This window comes from Leopardus geoffroyi, chromosome E1 (assembly GCF_018350155.1).
Source record: "Leopardus geoffroyi isolate Oge1 chromosome E1, O.geoffroyi_Oge1_pat1.0, whole genome shotgun sequence".
In the NCBI taxonomy this organism is placed as follows: Eukaryota; Metazoa; Chordata; class Mammalia; order Carnivora; family Felidae; genus Leopardus; species Leopardus geoffroyi.
Window position 1 is genome coordinate 24,488,946 of NC_059330.1, and position 15,875 is coordinate 24,504,820.

The following is a 15,875-nucleotide window of genomic DNA, read 5'->3' on the forward strand; positions in this document are numbered from 1 at the left end:
GGGGAGGAGCAGAGAGAGAGAGAGGAAGACACAGAATGTGAAGCAGACTCCAGACTCTGAGCTGTCAGCACAGAGCCCGACACAGGGCTCAAACCCATGAACTGAGATCATGACCTGAACCGAAGTCAGACGTTCAACCAACCAAGCCATCCGGGCGCCCCTTCCCCCCCCCCCCCCCCCCACTTTAAACAATATACAGGGAACATTATAATCAGAAACTAAGAATTTTATGTTTTTAAAATCTTAACATTTTGAACAGCTGGTTCAAATATCTACTTAGAGTTTTTAAATGACTCAAATTCTCAGTAGGATATTAAACTTTAATATAGCTTAGTTGTATTAAATCAGCCTAGTACATGATTTTCTCACTGGTTCTCTTTCCCTTTAACATAGTAGATAAGGCCCCTGCCTGCCTCTCTAGCTTATTACTTTCTCCTGTTTTCTGAACTCCAGCCTTGAGTTTCAAGATGTACTAGTTATCCTCCCAACTCAGGACCTTTGCTGAAGGATACATTCTACCTAGAATGCTGTTTACCCCTTCCCTTAACCACAAACATGGTCCTCAGACCATCCATCAGCTCTAGTTCAAAAAAATACCATCTAGGAGCACCTAACTGGCTTAATCTGTAGAGCACACAACCCTTGATCTCAGGGTTGTTAGAGCCCCATATTGGGTGTAGAGACTACTTAAAAATGAAATCTTTAAAGAAATACCATCTGTGGGAAAAACTTTGACTCTACTAGGTCAGTTCTTGGTTTGACACTCTTGGCAACGCATACTTCATGACTTAACACAGTTTTTAATTGTTGTTCAGTGTCTGTTTCCCCACTAGATTGCAAGCTCCAAGATATCAGGAAACCTGCTTATCATTCCTAGCATAGAGTTGGCTAAAAAAATAATCAGTCCCAAAGTAAAACTATTGTCTCATAATTACTAGGCATGTAAACTGCATCATACAATTCATTCCATTTGGAGCATTTAACTGTTTTCTGACTTTGTAGTATTTAAGTATTTGATTATAAACACTTGCTTTCGGGGCGCCTGGGTGGCGCAGTCGGTTAAGCGTCCGACTTCAGCCAGGTCACGATCTCGCGGTCCGGGAGTTCGAGCCCCGCGTCAGGCTCTGGGCTGATGGCTCAGAGCCTGGAGCCTGTTTCCGATTCTGTGTCTCCCTCTCTCTCTGCCCCTCCCCCGTTCATGCTCTGTCTCTCTCTGTCCCAAAAATAAATAAACGTTGAAAAAAAAAATAAACACTTGCTTTCACATACTTAGGCTTTTTTAAAAGGTTAAAATTGAGCAAGTAAAGAAGTGTTGACAATTCCACAATTCACACTGAGATGTTTTCACGTAAATTTTATTATAAAAGTCATACAATAAATTCACATTGAGATGTTTTCATGTAAATGTTATAAGTCATACAAAAAAATACAGAATGGTATGTAATAAGATAGAAAGTAAAAATCCCCCTCACCCTCCAATCTTTCAGTGTCACAACTGCAGTTTCTTTAAAATACTGAAATTTAATAAATATTCTAACGAGTCACAAGACTTGTTTCTCTATTGGTTTGTTTTATATAGTGTTGAGACACATTAAAACATTAAGCATCATTTATAGAAGGTTGAAAAAAATATGGTTAACACTGGGTTGCCAAAAGCCCATTTTCTTCACATTTAATATTCTTCCTCATTAAAATATTGCTCTAACACAAGTACTTCCTACCCATACTGATCACCAAAATTTTATTGTCTTATCTTGCAAGTGTAGCACATATATAATTAAACAGTTGGTAAACATATAGAGATTGAGCACAAATAAGGCCCACAAAGTACTGCTGTGTAATGTATCTATCAACAGGTTGATCAGACCAGTAGTTATATTTGACAGCAAGAAAAAAATTAACTGGTTTCTGTTCATAGCTGTGATTAAACAAAGACTGGGTTCCTTTCTTTCAGCTTCAGAGACCAGAGACTCTAAATGTTTTTTATTTGTGACAGATGAATGGATCAGTTTCCAAGAACATGGTACCACAGCCTCTTTAATTAGAAATTTGGCAAAACTCAAAATTATATCACCCAGTAATAAACTACTAAGAAGGATCAGGCTAGAAGCAACTATCCAAATACAAAAGGCTAAATTGGCCATTCTCCGAGATACTACTTCTACATTTACCTGAACTATGTAGAGAGATATGAAGAGACTAATAGCTGTCAGCAAAATACAGTGGGCTCCTTTTATCCAGTCTTTGACATGTGATCTTTTTTTAAGCATATATGACCCTGTTTGCACGCCAGCCATATGAATTGCCACATACCCCAAGGTAGAAATTATTCCTTCTCGGTTGGCATTTAATAAACCAACCCTTGTGCCACTACCATCAGTGCCATACAAAATTAACCTTTTCAGTGGGGTAAAGTCAAGGGCCAGCTGGTATAACACAATAATGCTGATTGCCACAATCCAGGATTTATTGAGAGGAAAAATAATCAAAAGCAATGATGTTATCAGTTTCACAACTATTAAGGTAAAGAAAAAGTTCCAATGAACTCCATACTCAGTCAAATGTTCCTGATAGCCTATGGCTTTTATAATGACTAATCGTCCTATTCCTAGGAAGACTAATGGCCAAACAGAGTACAATGACTTTGTAAGATAATAAAATCTGGACTCTTCTGTGTATTTTTTCCTAACTTCTGGACAAACCATTGCAGTCCCAAAAATAAAACCTCCTACTCCAAAATCCATCGCTCCTGTCCCATAGAGCTCAGTTTTGGCAAATCTTCTGGGAAAAAGTGGAAAGTCCACAGCCAAAATGGCAATAGCAGTAAATGCACTGTTAATTACACGGAAACAAGAGATGGCTGGAATGTATTCAGATTCTAGACTGATTTTCAAGAATTTTTCAAGCATTTTCTGGACAGGCATTCTGGCACAAGTTCTCCTGCAGTATATTTGATAGAACAGCCCTGCCCCACAGATAATTACAGCAAGGTGCTCAAGGAGGACAAATGAAGACAAAATGGTCAAAGTGGCCACCAGGGGAATTATTAGGAAAACAAAGTCAATGAAGAATCTAGTTCTCCAGGTATGTGAAGAACACAAGTGCTGTGAGAGAATGATCAGGAGCCCTCTGCACACGATACAGAGTGCAGGCAAACACAAGCCCTGGGTGACTTCCAGCACGCTGGTTCCATTATGGTTACTGACAAAAGCTTCCTTCATCTGCTTCTGAGACATTTTTTTCCTTCTTCCTGTGAAAATGAGCAAAGGGATGCATTGGAAAAGCAAAGTTCTTGTGGAATTGACATATATGAACCTTACTGGATTTTACCCTTATTCTTAGGTTTCAGAGCAGAACTTTAGGCTGTAATGATTTCAAATCAGAGCAGAAACTAGAATTTGTGATTTTCCTTCCAAAGATTGTGGGAAGAAACCTAACACTAACACATCAGGAAAAGAATGTCATACTACTAGTATGAAATTATTGGTTAAAAACCTTTAGCTATTCTCAGTATAAGGCAGACTCAAAAGGCAATTTCGGATATAACCCCTGAAAATGTTATCAGTCAGCTAGGAATTCCTATTACAAAGTATAGGATAAGTCATTAAGATTTTGTAATACAAATTGAATACACCTAACTAATGACTTCAAGTCAAAGCCAAGAGGGACAGGGAGAGAAGGCATTTAAGTACACCTTGGAGTACTTCAGTTTGTGTGAACAGCCTCTCTGAACCCATTGCCTCCAGTACAAAATACTAGTTCTCCAGTGACATCCAGAGCTCCAGGAGTCTCCCTATCTCATTTACATACTTTTTTTTTTTTTTTTTTTTTTTTTTTTTTTTTTTTTTTTTTAGAGCACGAGCAAGGGAGGGGAAGAGAGAGAAGGAGACAGGATCTGAAGCAGCCTCCACTCTGACAGCAGAAAGCCCAATGTGGGGCTGGAACTCCCAAGCTGCGAGCTCACGACCTGAGTCGAAGTTGACTGCCCAACCGATAAAGCCACGTGGGCGCCCCTACAGCCAGTTTTAACCAGTTTTCAGGTTAAGGTGTAGATAGGTAGAATGGATGCTAATACTGGGGAAAGGGGCCAGGGCAGGGAGGCATGGGTGTATGACACACACTAGTGTTAGTGGTTCAAAGGGATGTAAAACACCTTTCTGTCATGTATCAGTGTCTGAAAAGTGGCACACAGGAAGAAGTTTGTCGACTAAACCAGAACCATGTTGAACAAATGAATGCATACATGCCTGATGGTCTGAGCCAACAACAATATCTCACTGTAACAAACCGATACTAGTGGGGGCGCGCACCTGGGTGTCTCAGTCAGTTGAGCTCGAACTCGATTTCCAGGCCGGTCATGATCCCAGGGTGGTGGGATCGAGCCCTGTGGCTGGCTCCACTCTACCAGCTTGAGAGTCTCTCTGCCTTTGTCCCCCCACCCTCTCACGTGCACTTTCTCTTGCTTTCTCAAATTAAAAAGTTTTTAAAAACTGGCCTTTAAAAATAAAGGAGTCCTTTCCCCGTCTGACACGGCTGTGGCGGCCCTTACACTTCACGTGCCTTCGGTGTCTCGGCGCCCTGGCAGTTTAGCCCTCTATGAGCCCCGCTGCCAGGCTCCCACCGCAGCCGCACAGCCCCCTGGGAGCAACCCGCTTCCGCCTCCCGAGCCCGGCTTCCGGCCGACGTGGGGCGCCTGCGCTTCCCGGCGGGTGGATTCTGCGCGCGCGCCCCCCCCCAGGACTGGAGCCAGTTTCCCGGTCCCGACGTCTCCCCATGCCTGTTCTTTCCGGTGGTGGGCTTGCTGCGTCCTGGTCCGTCAGAGGAGCCCCGAGCGGAGCAGGCGCGTCACGCGTCTCACCGCACCATCTTGAACCCTTTGACGGGGCTCTGTCGGAGTGGTGGGGTCTGAGGCCCGGCTCAGTGTTCAACCACGGCGTCCTCTACTGAAGGACCCCACGGCCCTGTGAGGCCCCGGAAGCCCTGCTTCTCCCGCCAGAACACGGGAGGCCTGCGGCTCATCCCCATCTTACCCCAGCTTCTCAATAGTTTGTCCCACCTGAAGCCCTAACTCAGACCCCGGCATCCCCAGCGGGCCACGTGCGCCCCGCGCCGCCGGTGCGCGCCCCGCCTCGGGGGAGGAGCCGGCCAGCTCCGGCCACTGTGTCAGAGCAGCAGCCAGCTCGTGCGCTCCGGCCGCCCAGGCTTCCTCTCCACCCCGGCTCGCTCCCGCCCTTTCCTCTTCCCTTTCATTCCCAGGCTCTTCCCGCCGCCTCTCCCGGCCCTCCCGCCTTCGCAGTCGGCTTGGCGGCTCAAGCCGTGGGACCGGTGAGTGTCACCCTCAGCCCAGATCCAAAGCGCTTTGCGACCCCGAAGGGGCAGGTTTGTCCATGGAGCGCTGAGGAACAGGGGGCGTCTTCCTCTCCCTTTTCCCATTTCCTTTTTGACCGTCTCTTATCTCAGGAGAGGGCAGCCCAGCTCCTGGCCCCTGCCAAGAACAAGAACCTTCCATGGTCACCCTCCACCTCTCCACCTTGTTGGCAGGAGGCGGCCCGAAGTAGGGGAAAGGTCTCAGCTGGTAGGCTGAGTCCCGGCTCCTGCCCCTCTCCTCGTCCTCCTAGGGACAGGGAAGGGGCGGCTGGTACCGGGAAGCGTCAAGGTAGCCGCGCCCTTGGCTAGGGTCACATCCACCTTCCTGGGAAGGACGTACTCTCCCCGTGCCAGGTGCTTCCGGAGCGGCACCTCGTCCAGAGAGGAAGTCCTGGTTCCCGCCGTGAACCTGGGGATGGCCCCCCTTGGGTTCCCAGGACCCTCACCCAGATTTTCTCGTCTGCCCTCCCACTGCCCTCTAAGCCCAGGAGGAACCTGAGGCTGGGGAGGAGGAGCCTAGTGATCAGGTTGCTTCTTGCCTTGGTGTTTCATCTGTTCATTACCATCGCTGCTCTATCCACGGTGGTCACACCCTTTCCAGAAATTCTAGGCTGGTAACCGCGAAAACTGGAGAGAGCAAGAGCTGGGAGAACTGGAGAAAACCGCTCTCATCTGACTTGACTCTGGCTATGAACGAACGCTGCATCGTAATAAACAACTTTTGCAAAGCTTCTTCTGAGGTACTAGCCCATTTGATCCTTAACTCAGCATTTTGAGGTATAGATATTAGTATTCCTTTTTGCCAACGAGTAAACGGAATAAGGTTTAGAGAGCTAGTGTGATCTGCCTTGCAGGAGTTGTGGTCTTTCATTTCTAACTCCACAACCTATTATGCTCCCCCTTTGATCCTCTCTTAAAATGAGCTTCGAGTTGAGGGAGCTTTGTTCTCCTTGAGTCTTGGTTGGCCTCCTCATGGCTCTCTCTTGGACAGCATATGGTTAGTGTCCAAGGTGAATGTGCCCAACACATTTCTGATGCCCTCTCTCCTTTTTCCAGTTTCTGTGAAGTCCTTATCCCTGAGTTCTTTCAAATGCTGGATGTATTCAGAGCCTCAAAAAAGCCTCTGCCAGGGTTAATTCATTACAGACACCCCTCATCCTCATCCCTTCTTGCTAGGGAGGTGTGAGATCTGGGAAATTCTGAGTCTGAGGGTCATTTACAATTTTTCAGAAATTGGCCTGGGTACAGCCTCACAACGCTCCGTCTCTGAGACAGATTTTCCTCTGAAATCCTTGCCTTCTTAACGTTGACACTGGACTGTTCTACCTGATTAGTGTCCCCAAATGGATTATCTGTCTTGAGTAGTACTAACAATATTCCCCCTCTGAGTGAATATTCAGATTTGTACTCCCATGACATCAATGACCTTCACAACCCACCTGAAGGTTACCTTGTAAGGTAGATTTTACTATCCCCATTTTCAAGATGAGGGATCAAGGTGGGCCAGAAGGTGATGTGGCTGTCCTATGAATGACTGAGCTGTGATTTTGCTCCCTTACAACAACTTTCCTAGAGGATCAGGAATTGACTCCAGCCTCCCTGCTCTATCAGTTACTGACTATACTAAAATAGGATGTGGAGAGGATAGGACATGAGACTTCTCTGTCTCCTAGTGTCTTCATCCTCCATGGCACACTGACTCAGAACATATGTAGCCCTACCTCAAACCCCTGTAGTAAAACTGGCCCTGAAGGAGCCCCGGGAGCCTCTTGAGGTTCTCATAAAAGTTTTCCCTGTTCCCTAATTGGCAGGGGATAGGACAGACTTTTCCTCTTTGCCCAGGCTTGCCCTGGTTCTCATTGCAGTTCCTCATGGTTGGTGGGAGGGGAAAGAGTGAGTCACTCTGGAGAAGCCCTTACCTGTGTGTGGCCCTTGTTTTCTCTCTCATGTCATAGGCTCTGGGGGTGACTCTTCTCAGATTCCTCTGGAGCTAAACCCTTTGCTGGACCCATGCTCCAGCCTGTGCCCCCATGACCAGGTGGATAGAACTCCTTGTGTCTATGACCCAGAACCCTGGCTGACCACATTGAAGCAGGATGCTCCAGCAGGTAAAACCTCACCTTTAGGTAACCTAGGCCCTGAAGCACCTAAGGCACCTTCCCATCTGTCACTTGGCTGAGTGAAATTTCCACTTGCCCTGACCTGGAAGGGAAAGATCCCTTAGAGGTTTTTTCTTCTTTTCACTTTTCATGTAGTCACTCCAGTCACTTTTCATTTGTCGTTGAGAATCTTTTCCTGATACCTAATTTGAATCTCTCTTATTATGGTCTTTAGCTCTTTTTCCTGGGAATGGTAAGATGGGATTGGTAGGGGAATCCTGAGGGCACTTTGATGATTTCATAAGCCTGAACCAGGGAGGGAGTCCTGCGAAATGTCCCTGCCAGCCTGAACTGTTGAGGTACAATGAAAGCCTGGGGCTTCCAAGAGGAGGCGTTCTTTGAAGCTGAACCTTAAAGAATATGTAGGAAGTAGACAGGGGAGAAGGGAAATAAGTAGTCCAGGCAAAGAGGTCAGCTTGTGCAAAAATGTGGGTGAAGATGTCTACGTGGAAATATAGAAGAATTCTGATGAATGGATCATGAGTGAGGGGTTGCTATTGTGACATGAAACCTGCCCTTACTCGAGGCCTCTGCCTCTTTAAAAAGGCTACTATGGCCTCAGCCTTGCAGGATTCCAAATCACCCATCTCCTGTCCATATCATCCTTCCTATGCACCTCTCTGTCCAGAGAATGCCAGTAGATATTCGCTGAATTTTTACAAAATGTTGCCAGGCACTGGGCTGAGGCAGATGTTTAAGGTGATACCTGCTCTCTAGGAGCTCACAGTCTAGTGGACTCCTAGGCAGGTGAGTGCCTGAGACTTAATCAGGATAACCAAGTGTGAAGCCAGGCAGCCTCAAGGGAGCCCTAATAGACACTACTACTTGATCATCTTCCAGACTTTTGTGTCATGAAATGGGCTTGAGACTGCAGAGAAGTCGGTGAGACAGTTGTCTGCTCTGGGCTTTTTCTGTTTGTTTTTAACTTTTTTTTTTTTTTTTTTTCTTATTAAGAAAGTAGTAATGGGGTGCCTGGGTAGCTCAGTTGGTTAAGCATCCAGCTCTTGATTTTGGCTCAGCTCATGATCTCACAGTTTGTGGGATTAAGTCCCAGGTTGGGCTCTGTGTTGACAGCATTGGGATTCTCTATCCCTCTCTCTCTGCCCCTCCCCAGCTCTCGAGCATACTCTCTCTTTCAAAATATATAAACATTTTTGTTTTTTTTTAAAGCAGTAATGTTCATCACAACCATACTAGCAAGCTGCTCTGTGTTGAGCCCTTGCTATGTAGTGGGTAGTATGCTAAGCATCTTACATGTATAATTTTGTTTCCTCAAACAAGTTACAATGTTATATGTACAGTGCTACTGTATCCCCATTTTGGAGATAAGGCTCAGAGAGGTTAAGTGACTTATTCAAGGTCACATTCACTATAAGCGGTGTAGAAAATAATAAGCAAAAAGAACATTAAATTTTAATTGGGGTGGCTGGGTGGCTCAGTTGGTTAAGTGTCCAACTTCTGATTTCGGCTCAGGTCGTAATCTCATAGTTTGTGGGTTCAAGCCCCGCATTGGGCTTCATTGCACACTGACAGTGCAGAGCCTGCTTGGGAGTCTCTCTGTGCCCCTTCCCCACTCATGCATGCATGTGCTCTTGCTCTCTCGCTCTCTAAATAAACCTTAAGATTACCCATAATTTTACTACCCAGAGATAACATTTTAGAAAATATCCTGTATTTTTTCCCTAAATATATATATTTAAAACATTTGAAGCTATCATACTTTTTTGTAACCTATTTTACTTCATTGTAAGGATTTACTATAAATTGTCTACCATTTGGTCATTTGGGTTGTTTTCAGTTTGCTTTACAATTACAAATAGCTGAATATATACTGAATCTTCTTATGGCCTTTACATAGGACCGTTTTCTAAAAGCAGAATTGCAGGCTTAAGAGGCATGTGTAGTTTTTAGGCCTTGACATATTATTGCCTAATTAAAGAAGAGCTGCTTTTAAAAAAATAATAATAGCTAACTTTTGGGGCATATGCCAGGTGCCTTCTCTAAATCTTGATGTGCTTATTAGTGTCTGAGGTAGGTGCTACCACCATTCCCATTTTACAGATGAGGAAAATTGAGGGACAGAGAGATTAAGGAACTTACATAACATTGTACAACTAGGCAGTGGTAGAATCTGGATTCAAATCCAGGCAATCTAGCTTTCAGGTCCAGGCTCTTGACCATTATACTTAGCTACTTCCTTGGTTGGATCGGAGCTGATCATAAATGATGGCTCAGATTGTGATTTTTACCCGTCTAGAACAGAGGGATTTGCATGGATCCAGCCATGCTCTGACCTCAGCATTTATCCTGGAGGCCAAGAGCCTACTTTGTGGATTATGGTGGGCCCAAATTCAGAAAACAGGCAATATCTTTGGAAGGAAACTTGTTGCTGGGCCTCTCAGATGACACTTGCCACCTTGGCTAGAGGGGGTTGAACTTTTAATGTTCACTAATCTCATTGGAAACCTACACAGGTCATATCATGTAGTCCTTTCTCCAAAAGCAGATTTCAGCCAGGTGCTACTACCTTATATTCTCCACCCCATCTTTCCTGCAGTCTTCAGAGAGATAGGAGGAGAAATGGGACCATGAGAGGAAAATGGAAAGAGAAAACATGTGGAAAGTGTAGGCAGAAAGGATGAGCAAGGGTGAAGGAGAAAGGGCCTTTTCCTCTTGGTACCTATTCTTAACCTCATCCAACTTCCAAGCCAGTCTCCCTCTCAAAAAGACCCAGGTCAGAGGAAACTAATTAAATAGCCAGGCTAAATTTAAGCCCCAAGAGCCAGGTGATGAAGGTGTGGGGCTACCTCACAGCTGATTTTTTATCACAAGCTAAATGGTCTCTTTCAAAAAAGGCCCAAACCATGATTCTTTTTTTGTGTGTCCCCCTACAGCAGCCCCCAACCTTGGGCCCCACCCCTGCCAGGCATAGTAAGGCTGGTAGCTGGCCAGCCTGAAAGCTGGAGCTCATCCAGAGGACAGGGGATAGAATTTATTCATTTATTGAGTACACACTATGTGCCAGGCACTAAATGCTTTGTGTACCTCTTCTTTTTTTAAATTATTATTATTTTTAGAGAGAGTGTGCAAGCTGGGGAAAGGGGCAGAGGGAGAGAGAATCCCAAGCAGGCTCCACGCTGTCAGCGCAGATCCCGACGCACGATCCTGGGATCATGACCTGAGCCAAAATTAAGAGTTGGACGCTCAACTGACTGAGCCACCCAGGTGCCCCTATCTCTTCCTATTTTTCTGTCCAGTAGCCCTGTGAGTGAAGTGGTTTTATTTTCTTTTATTTACAAATGAAGAAGCTGTGGCTCAGTGAAGTTAAGTAGCTTACCCAGGTTCATAGGCTTAGTAAGTGGCAGACCTGAAATATGAACCCCAGCCAGCCTATGTTATTAGTGTCTGAGGTAGTAGAACTAGAAGCCTGTTCTCTTGCTGCTATATAGGCCCCTACCCCTACATTGCTGCCAGCTGGTCTCAGTCCCAGCTTTCATGGCCCTCTTCTCATGGCCTCTCAGGTTAATGGCCACAGTTCAGGCTCTGATGCCCAAGGAGGAAAATCCCTCAGAGAAGACCTACAGGAGTTCCTGGGCGGGGAGGCCCTGTTGCATGAGCTGGATGACCTCACCAAGGTGAATCCTGTGACGCTGGAGACAGGTATGGGCCTCCCTGTCCTTAAGAGTGCCATCTCTAAGGGGTGCCTGGCTGACTCAGTCAGTGGAGCATATGACTCTTGATGTCAAGCCCCATGTTGGGTGTAGAGATTACTTAAAAATAAAATCTTAAAAAAAAAAAAAAAAGTGCCCTCTCCAAGAGGGTGGAGATGTGATGTGGGGATTCAGCCAGCTTCCCCTGATCAGAACAAGGCAGACAGGACTCTTGACCTGGAGCCAAATGGGCTGCTCCAGACCTCTGTCTGGCAGCTGCACCCAGGCTCCCCAGGGCAGACTTTGCTCCCAATTTGTGTCTTATCTTAATTAGATCTTGGACCTATTCATCAGGGAGCTGCTGGGATCTAAAGGCACTTGGCTAATTGCAAAGGTAGCGCTGTTAGGCTAGTGTTTGTCTATGTTTGTATTTGAGCCACAGTTTGCTAAAGGTGCCTCTGCTTCAGTCCTGAGGTGTTTGCAGGCTCGGTACACAGCGGACATGTTCTACACCAGTGCTGGCTGCACCTTGGTGGCTCTGAACCCCTTCAAGCCTGTCCCTCAGCTCTACTCACCAGCACTGATGAGAGAGTACCACGCTGCTCCTCAGCCCCAGGTAAGCCTCAGCCACTTCTTGGGCCTCAGGGCTCTGCCATGTCCCCTTGGGCCTCCTTATAGCATCTTCATCGTTATCCACCTATTCACCAGCCATGCAGTAGTTCAGAGTCTGCTGGTGCCATGGCCCTGCCCACCAGGAGATTGAATTTTGGACACATGACAGTAGGTGCAAAGTGGGAGATAAATACTTGTTTAACTGAGTTTGGAACCTAAAATAAGGGTATGGGATAATAGATTTTTGTCTTATGTGTGACTTTATTAATAGGAAAGAATTTACAAAGGTATATTTGTGTATTTAATAAACCCCTTTTTTGAAAAGAAGAAAATTACATGTGATTAGGACTGCCCTAGAAAACTGCATGTGTTCCTCTTCGCTGAGAAAAATGAGAGGAGTAAATGCTGATGGGATGGAGGTGGTACAGGCAGGGAATTGGCTAGTTGGTGTTTAAGTGCATGATGTGTTCAGGGAGAGGCAAGAGCAAATGTGCTGGCAGGAGGGCTGCTGTCAAGGAGAGAAGTAGTAGATGAGATGGGAGATGAGATAAGAAGGGTCTGAAGCAGGCAGAGTGAATCTACAGTGCTTTGTCCCCAGGGACTGACTAGAGTGGAGGAGTTAGGTTCAGGAAAGTAAAACAGGATATAGGGAGAACAGTTGGAAGCTTTTAACAGTTCAGGCAAGAGGTGGCAGGGGCAGGTGCAGAGGGATGGCTCTGACACCATCCAGAATGGTGCCTTTTCCCTTCAGGAAGCTGTGGGTAGGTGGTAATTGCTAGGCGGGAAGTGCTGAGCTGGCTAGGCATCATGCAGATGGCATCGCCCTCCTGAAGCTCGTGTGTGGTTAAGTGTCCAAGTGTCCAAGTGTGGTTAAGTGGACTGCTTGGGAAGTCTGCTCTGAGAGCCCATATCTCACTGACTGACTCCTTCTTCAAAGGCAAAGCCATGTCATGGTTACCTATTTCCCCAGTGCCTGGTTTAATGCCCAGCACATTGAGGATAATTAAATACCTGTTGATGGAAAGAACAGTGGCCTTGGAATTTGAATCACATGGTTGTATTTACTTGCTGAGAGACCTTGGAAAGGTTATTTAGCCCCTCCAAACCTCAGATTTCTCATTTATACAATAGGATTAGCTATGTAACTAATGCACAGATTTTTAAAAAAAATTGTTAATGCTTTTTTTCTTTTTGAGAGAGAGAGAGACAGAGAGACAGAGAGAGAGAGATGAGTGCGAGCAGGGGAGGGGCAGAGAAAGAGGGATACCCAGAATCCGAAGCAGGCTTCAGACTGAGCTGACAGCACAGGGCATGACGTGAGGCTGGAGCCCATGAATTGCAGGCTCGTGACCTGAGCTGGGGTTGGATGCTTAACCGACTGAGCCATCCAGGTGCCCCTAATGCATAGATTTTTTAGGCAGTAACTTGTAGGAAAATTCTTTGCATGCTACAAAGTACAATAACATAAAATAATAAATAGCAGAAAAAGACTATTAAGATAAGATGGGAGGACAGAGTGTTAAGGTCATAGACTGGTCAAGGCCAGCACTGCTTCCAGTCTGAGAGAAGATGGGTAATTATAGCCAGCATAGGGGTCCCATAGTTTGGTCTAACACTGTTACAGCCAGGAAGTTTTTCTAGAGGAAGCCTCCTTGTACTGCTGTTGGTAGCCTCCCCATTTCAGCCATCATTGGATCAGCCACTATTTGGAGACAGTCATTCCCTCATGTGACCTTTTACCCCTTGATGTTCTAGAAACTGAGGCCTCACATCTTTGCTGTGGGTGAACAGACCTATAGGAATGTCCAGAGCCTGATTGAACCAGTCAACCAGTCTATCATTGTCAGCGGAGAGAGTGGTGCTGGAAAGGTAAGGAGGGCCTCTTTCCCACCCTCTCAATTTCGTGACTGGTGGGGGTGGTAGAAAGGAAGGAGTGGAGTTGTTTGCTGCCTAGTCCAGATAGGCAGATAGGCTGGCTCAAACAGAAAGTCACTGTGCAGCGGTGGGCAAGCACTGGGCAGGAAGTCAGGAGACAGGGTTCTAGTCCAGGCTCTTCCATGTAACCCTGGGTAAGATACTTTCTTTCTCAGTCTTTCTTTTCTTATCAAATGTCTCAGCCCTTGGGGTTCCTGGGTGTTTCAGTTGGTTAAGCATCTGATTTCGGCTCAGGTTATGATCTCATGATTTGTGGGTCCAAGCCCCATGTTGGGCTCTGTGCTAATAGCTCAGAGCCTGGAGCCTGCTTCAGATTCTGTGTCTCCCTCTCTCTCTCTCTCTCTGCCCCTCACCTGCTCGCACTCTGTCTCTCTCTCAAAAATAAATGTTAAAAAAAATTACAAAACAAAAAAAAAAGTCTCAGCTCTGGGGCACCTGGGTGGCTCAGTTGGTTAAGCGTCTGCCTTTGGCTCAGGTCATGATCTCATGGTTTGTGAGTTCGAGCCCCACATTGGGCTCTCTGCTGTCCACACAGTGCCTGCTTTGGATCCTCTGTACCCCTCTCTCTCTGCCTCTCTCTCTCTCTCAAAAATAAATAAATAAAACTTCAAAAATGTTAAAAACAAAAAAAAGGTCTCCTCTCTGACACCATTGGAAACAGAGGTCAGCTATTGGGATTCCAGAATAGTGGTTAAGAGCACATTAGAAAGGAATTTAGCTTCTGCAAACCTCAGTTCTTTCACTTGTAAAATGATAAGGACAGGAAGACCAACACCTAACTCCTGGGACTCCAATGACAGTTAAATGAACAAGTGCACATAGGCACTTGGTGGCATGCTTGGCACATGGCAGAACTCCTCTAAAGTAGCTGGGGTGACTTGTGGGAAAGGGTTTATTGGAGGAGCCCACTTGCATCCTCGGGTCCCCCATGATGGCAAGGGCAGTGCATCAGGCCAGTTGTGGCGAAGGACAGAAGCATTTGATATGATCAGCTGGCCCCCTAGGTGGCAGAACCACAAATGAGACAGAATGTTGCACAGGGATGGTTAAGGAGTTGCACAGCTGGTCAGAGGAGGCCAATGGGCCAGGCCTCACCACCTTCTTGCCAAGCCTCACCTAGCCACCCCGCCCTTTCCACAATGCTTTTACCCTCACAAGAGATGCTTTTTTTTTTTTTTTTTTTAAGTTTATTTTTGAGAGAGAAAGCATGAACGGGGGGTGGGGCAGAGAGGGAAAGAGAATTCATGCTGTCAGTACAGAGCCCAACACAGGGCTTGATCCCATGAACTGTGAGATCATGACCTGAGCTGAAATCAAGTTGGATGCTTAACCAACTGAGCCACCCAAGCATCCCCACAAGGAATTCTTTAGAACATAAACTGCTTCTGCCTATACTCACATATGAGAGAATTGCTGAGCACTGAGTACCTGGCAGCTTCTAGGCCGTGGGCTGGCCACTGAAGAGTGGCAGGGGGAGGAAAGAGATGGAAAATGCAAAATATAGCTTTTAGAGGGCTCAGTCCACTGGGAAAGATAGGCAAGGAAACAGGTGAAGACAGTAAGCTTCAGGGAAGGCAGCTTGGACTTGGATGTGGAGAGGATCTTTAAGAGCTCCATCAAGGTAGCCAGTACAATAGCTCATACCCAGCTCCTAGAGAAAGCTCATTGTCCTCCAGAGCAATTGTGGGGCGCTGAGGCTGTACCTGGCCTGAAACCCATGCAACCAAAGTATTGTAGCCCTTTATTGAGCAGCCACTATGTTCATGTGCTGGGTCTGTATGTTTTTTTTCATTTATTTTTAATAAGTAGTAGCATAGTTACATAGTTCAAAAATCAAGTGTACTGCAAGGCTTACAAAGAAAAATAGCAACCCCACCCCATATCTCTCAAGACTATTCCCTCTCTCCAGAGGCAACTACTTTCACATCTTCTAGCAGTTTATTTGGGTGTTTGCATCTGTATTTCTAAACAATATGCTTATATTGTTAATTTTTCAGTTTTTGACCTTATCTGTTCACTCCCTACTATGATTAAGGTGCCTGGGTGGTTCAGTCGGTTAAGTATCCAACTTTGGCTTGGGTCATGATCTCATGGTTTGTGGGATCGAGCCCCACATTGGGCTCTGTGCTGACAGCCTGGAGCCCGCTTCAGA

General features: G+C 46.0%; 2 protein-coding genes across 13 annotated transcripts in view; one reads left to right on the top strand and one right to left on the bottom strand.

Moving 5' to 3' along the window:
- Positions 1-1,339: 1,339 nt before the first annotated feature.
- The window catches only part of PIGW (phosphatidylinositol glycan anchor biosynthesis class W), a 40,399-nt gene continuing 25,863 nt past the window's right edge, over positions 1,340-15,875 (bottom strand). For 3 of the 6 annotated variants that reach the window (XM_045488167.1, XM_045488165.1, XM_045488168.1), the window contains one exon: positions 1,340-3,250. In XM_045488167.1, the coding sequence (XP_045344123.1) occupies positions 1,731-3,236 (1,506 nt within the window). In that variant the 5' untranslated portion in view covers positions 3,237-3,250 and the 3' untranslated portion in view covers positions 1,340-1,730. Of the gene's footprint in view, positions 3,251-4,310; positions 4,811-15,875 lie in introns of those variants that run through there. The other 3 variants (XM_045488166.1, XM_045488163.1, XM_045488164.1) reach the window with 3 other exon arrangements.
- The window catches only part of MYO19 (myosin XIX), a 31,613-nt gene continuing 20,422 nt past the window's right edge, over positions 4,685-15,875 (top strand). For 2 of the 7 annotated variants that reach the window (XM_045488142.1, XM_045488143.1), the window contains exons 1-6: positions 5,106-5,325; positions 5,969-6,107; positions 7,323-7,475; positions 11,048-11,186; positions 11,644-11,792; positions 13,544-13,657. In XM_045488142.1, coding sequence (XP_045344098.1) covers positions 7,464-7,475; positions 11,048-11,186; positions 11,644-11,792; positions 13,544-13,657 — 414 coding nt within the window. In that variant the 5' untranslated portion in view covers positions 5,106-5,325; positions 5,969-6,107; positions 7,323-7,463. Of the gene's footprint in view, positions 5,326-5,968; positions 6,108-7,322; positions 7,476-11,035; positions 11,187-11,643; positions 11,793-13,543; positions 13,658-15,875 lie in introns of those variants that run through there. The other 5 variants (XM_045488138.1, XM_045488141.1, XM_045488139.1 and 2 more) reach the window with 4 other exon arrangements.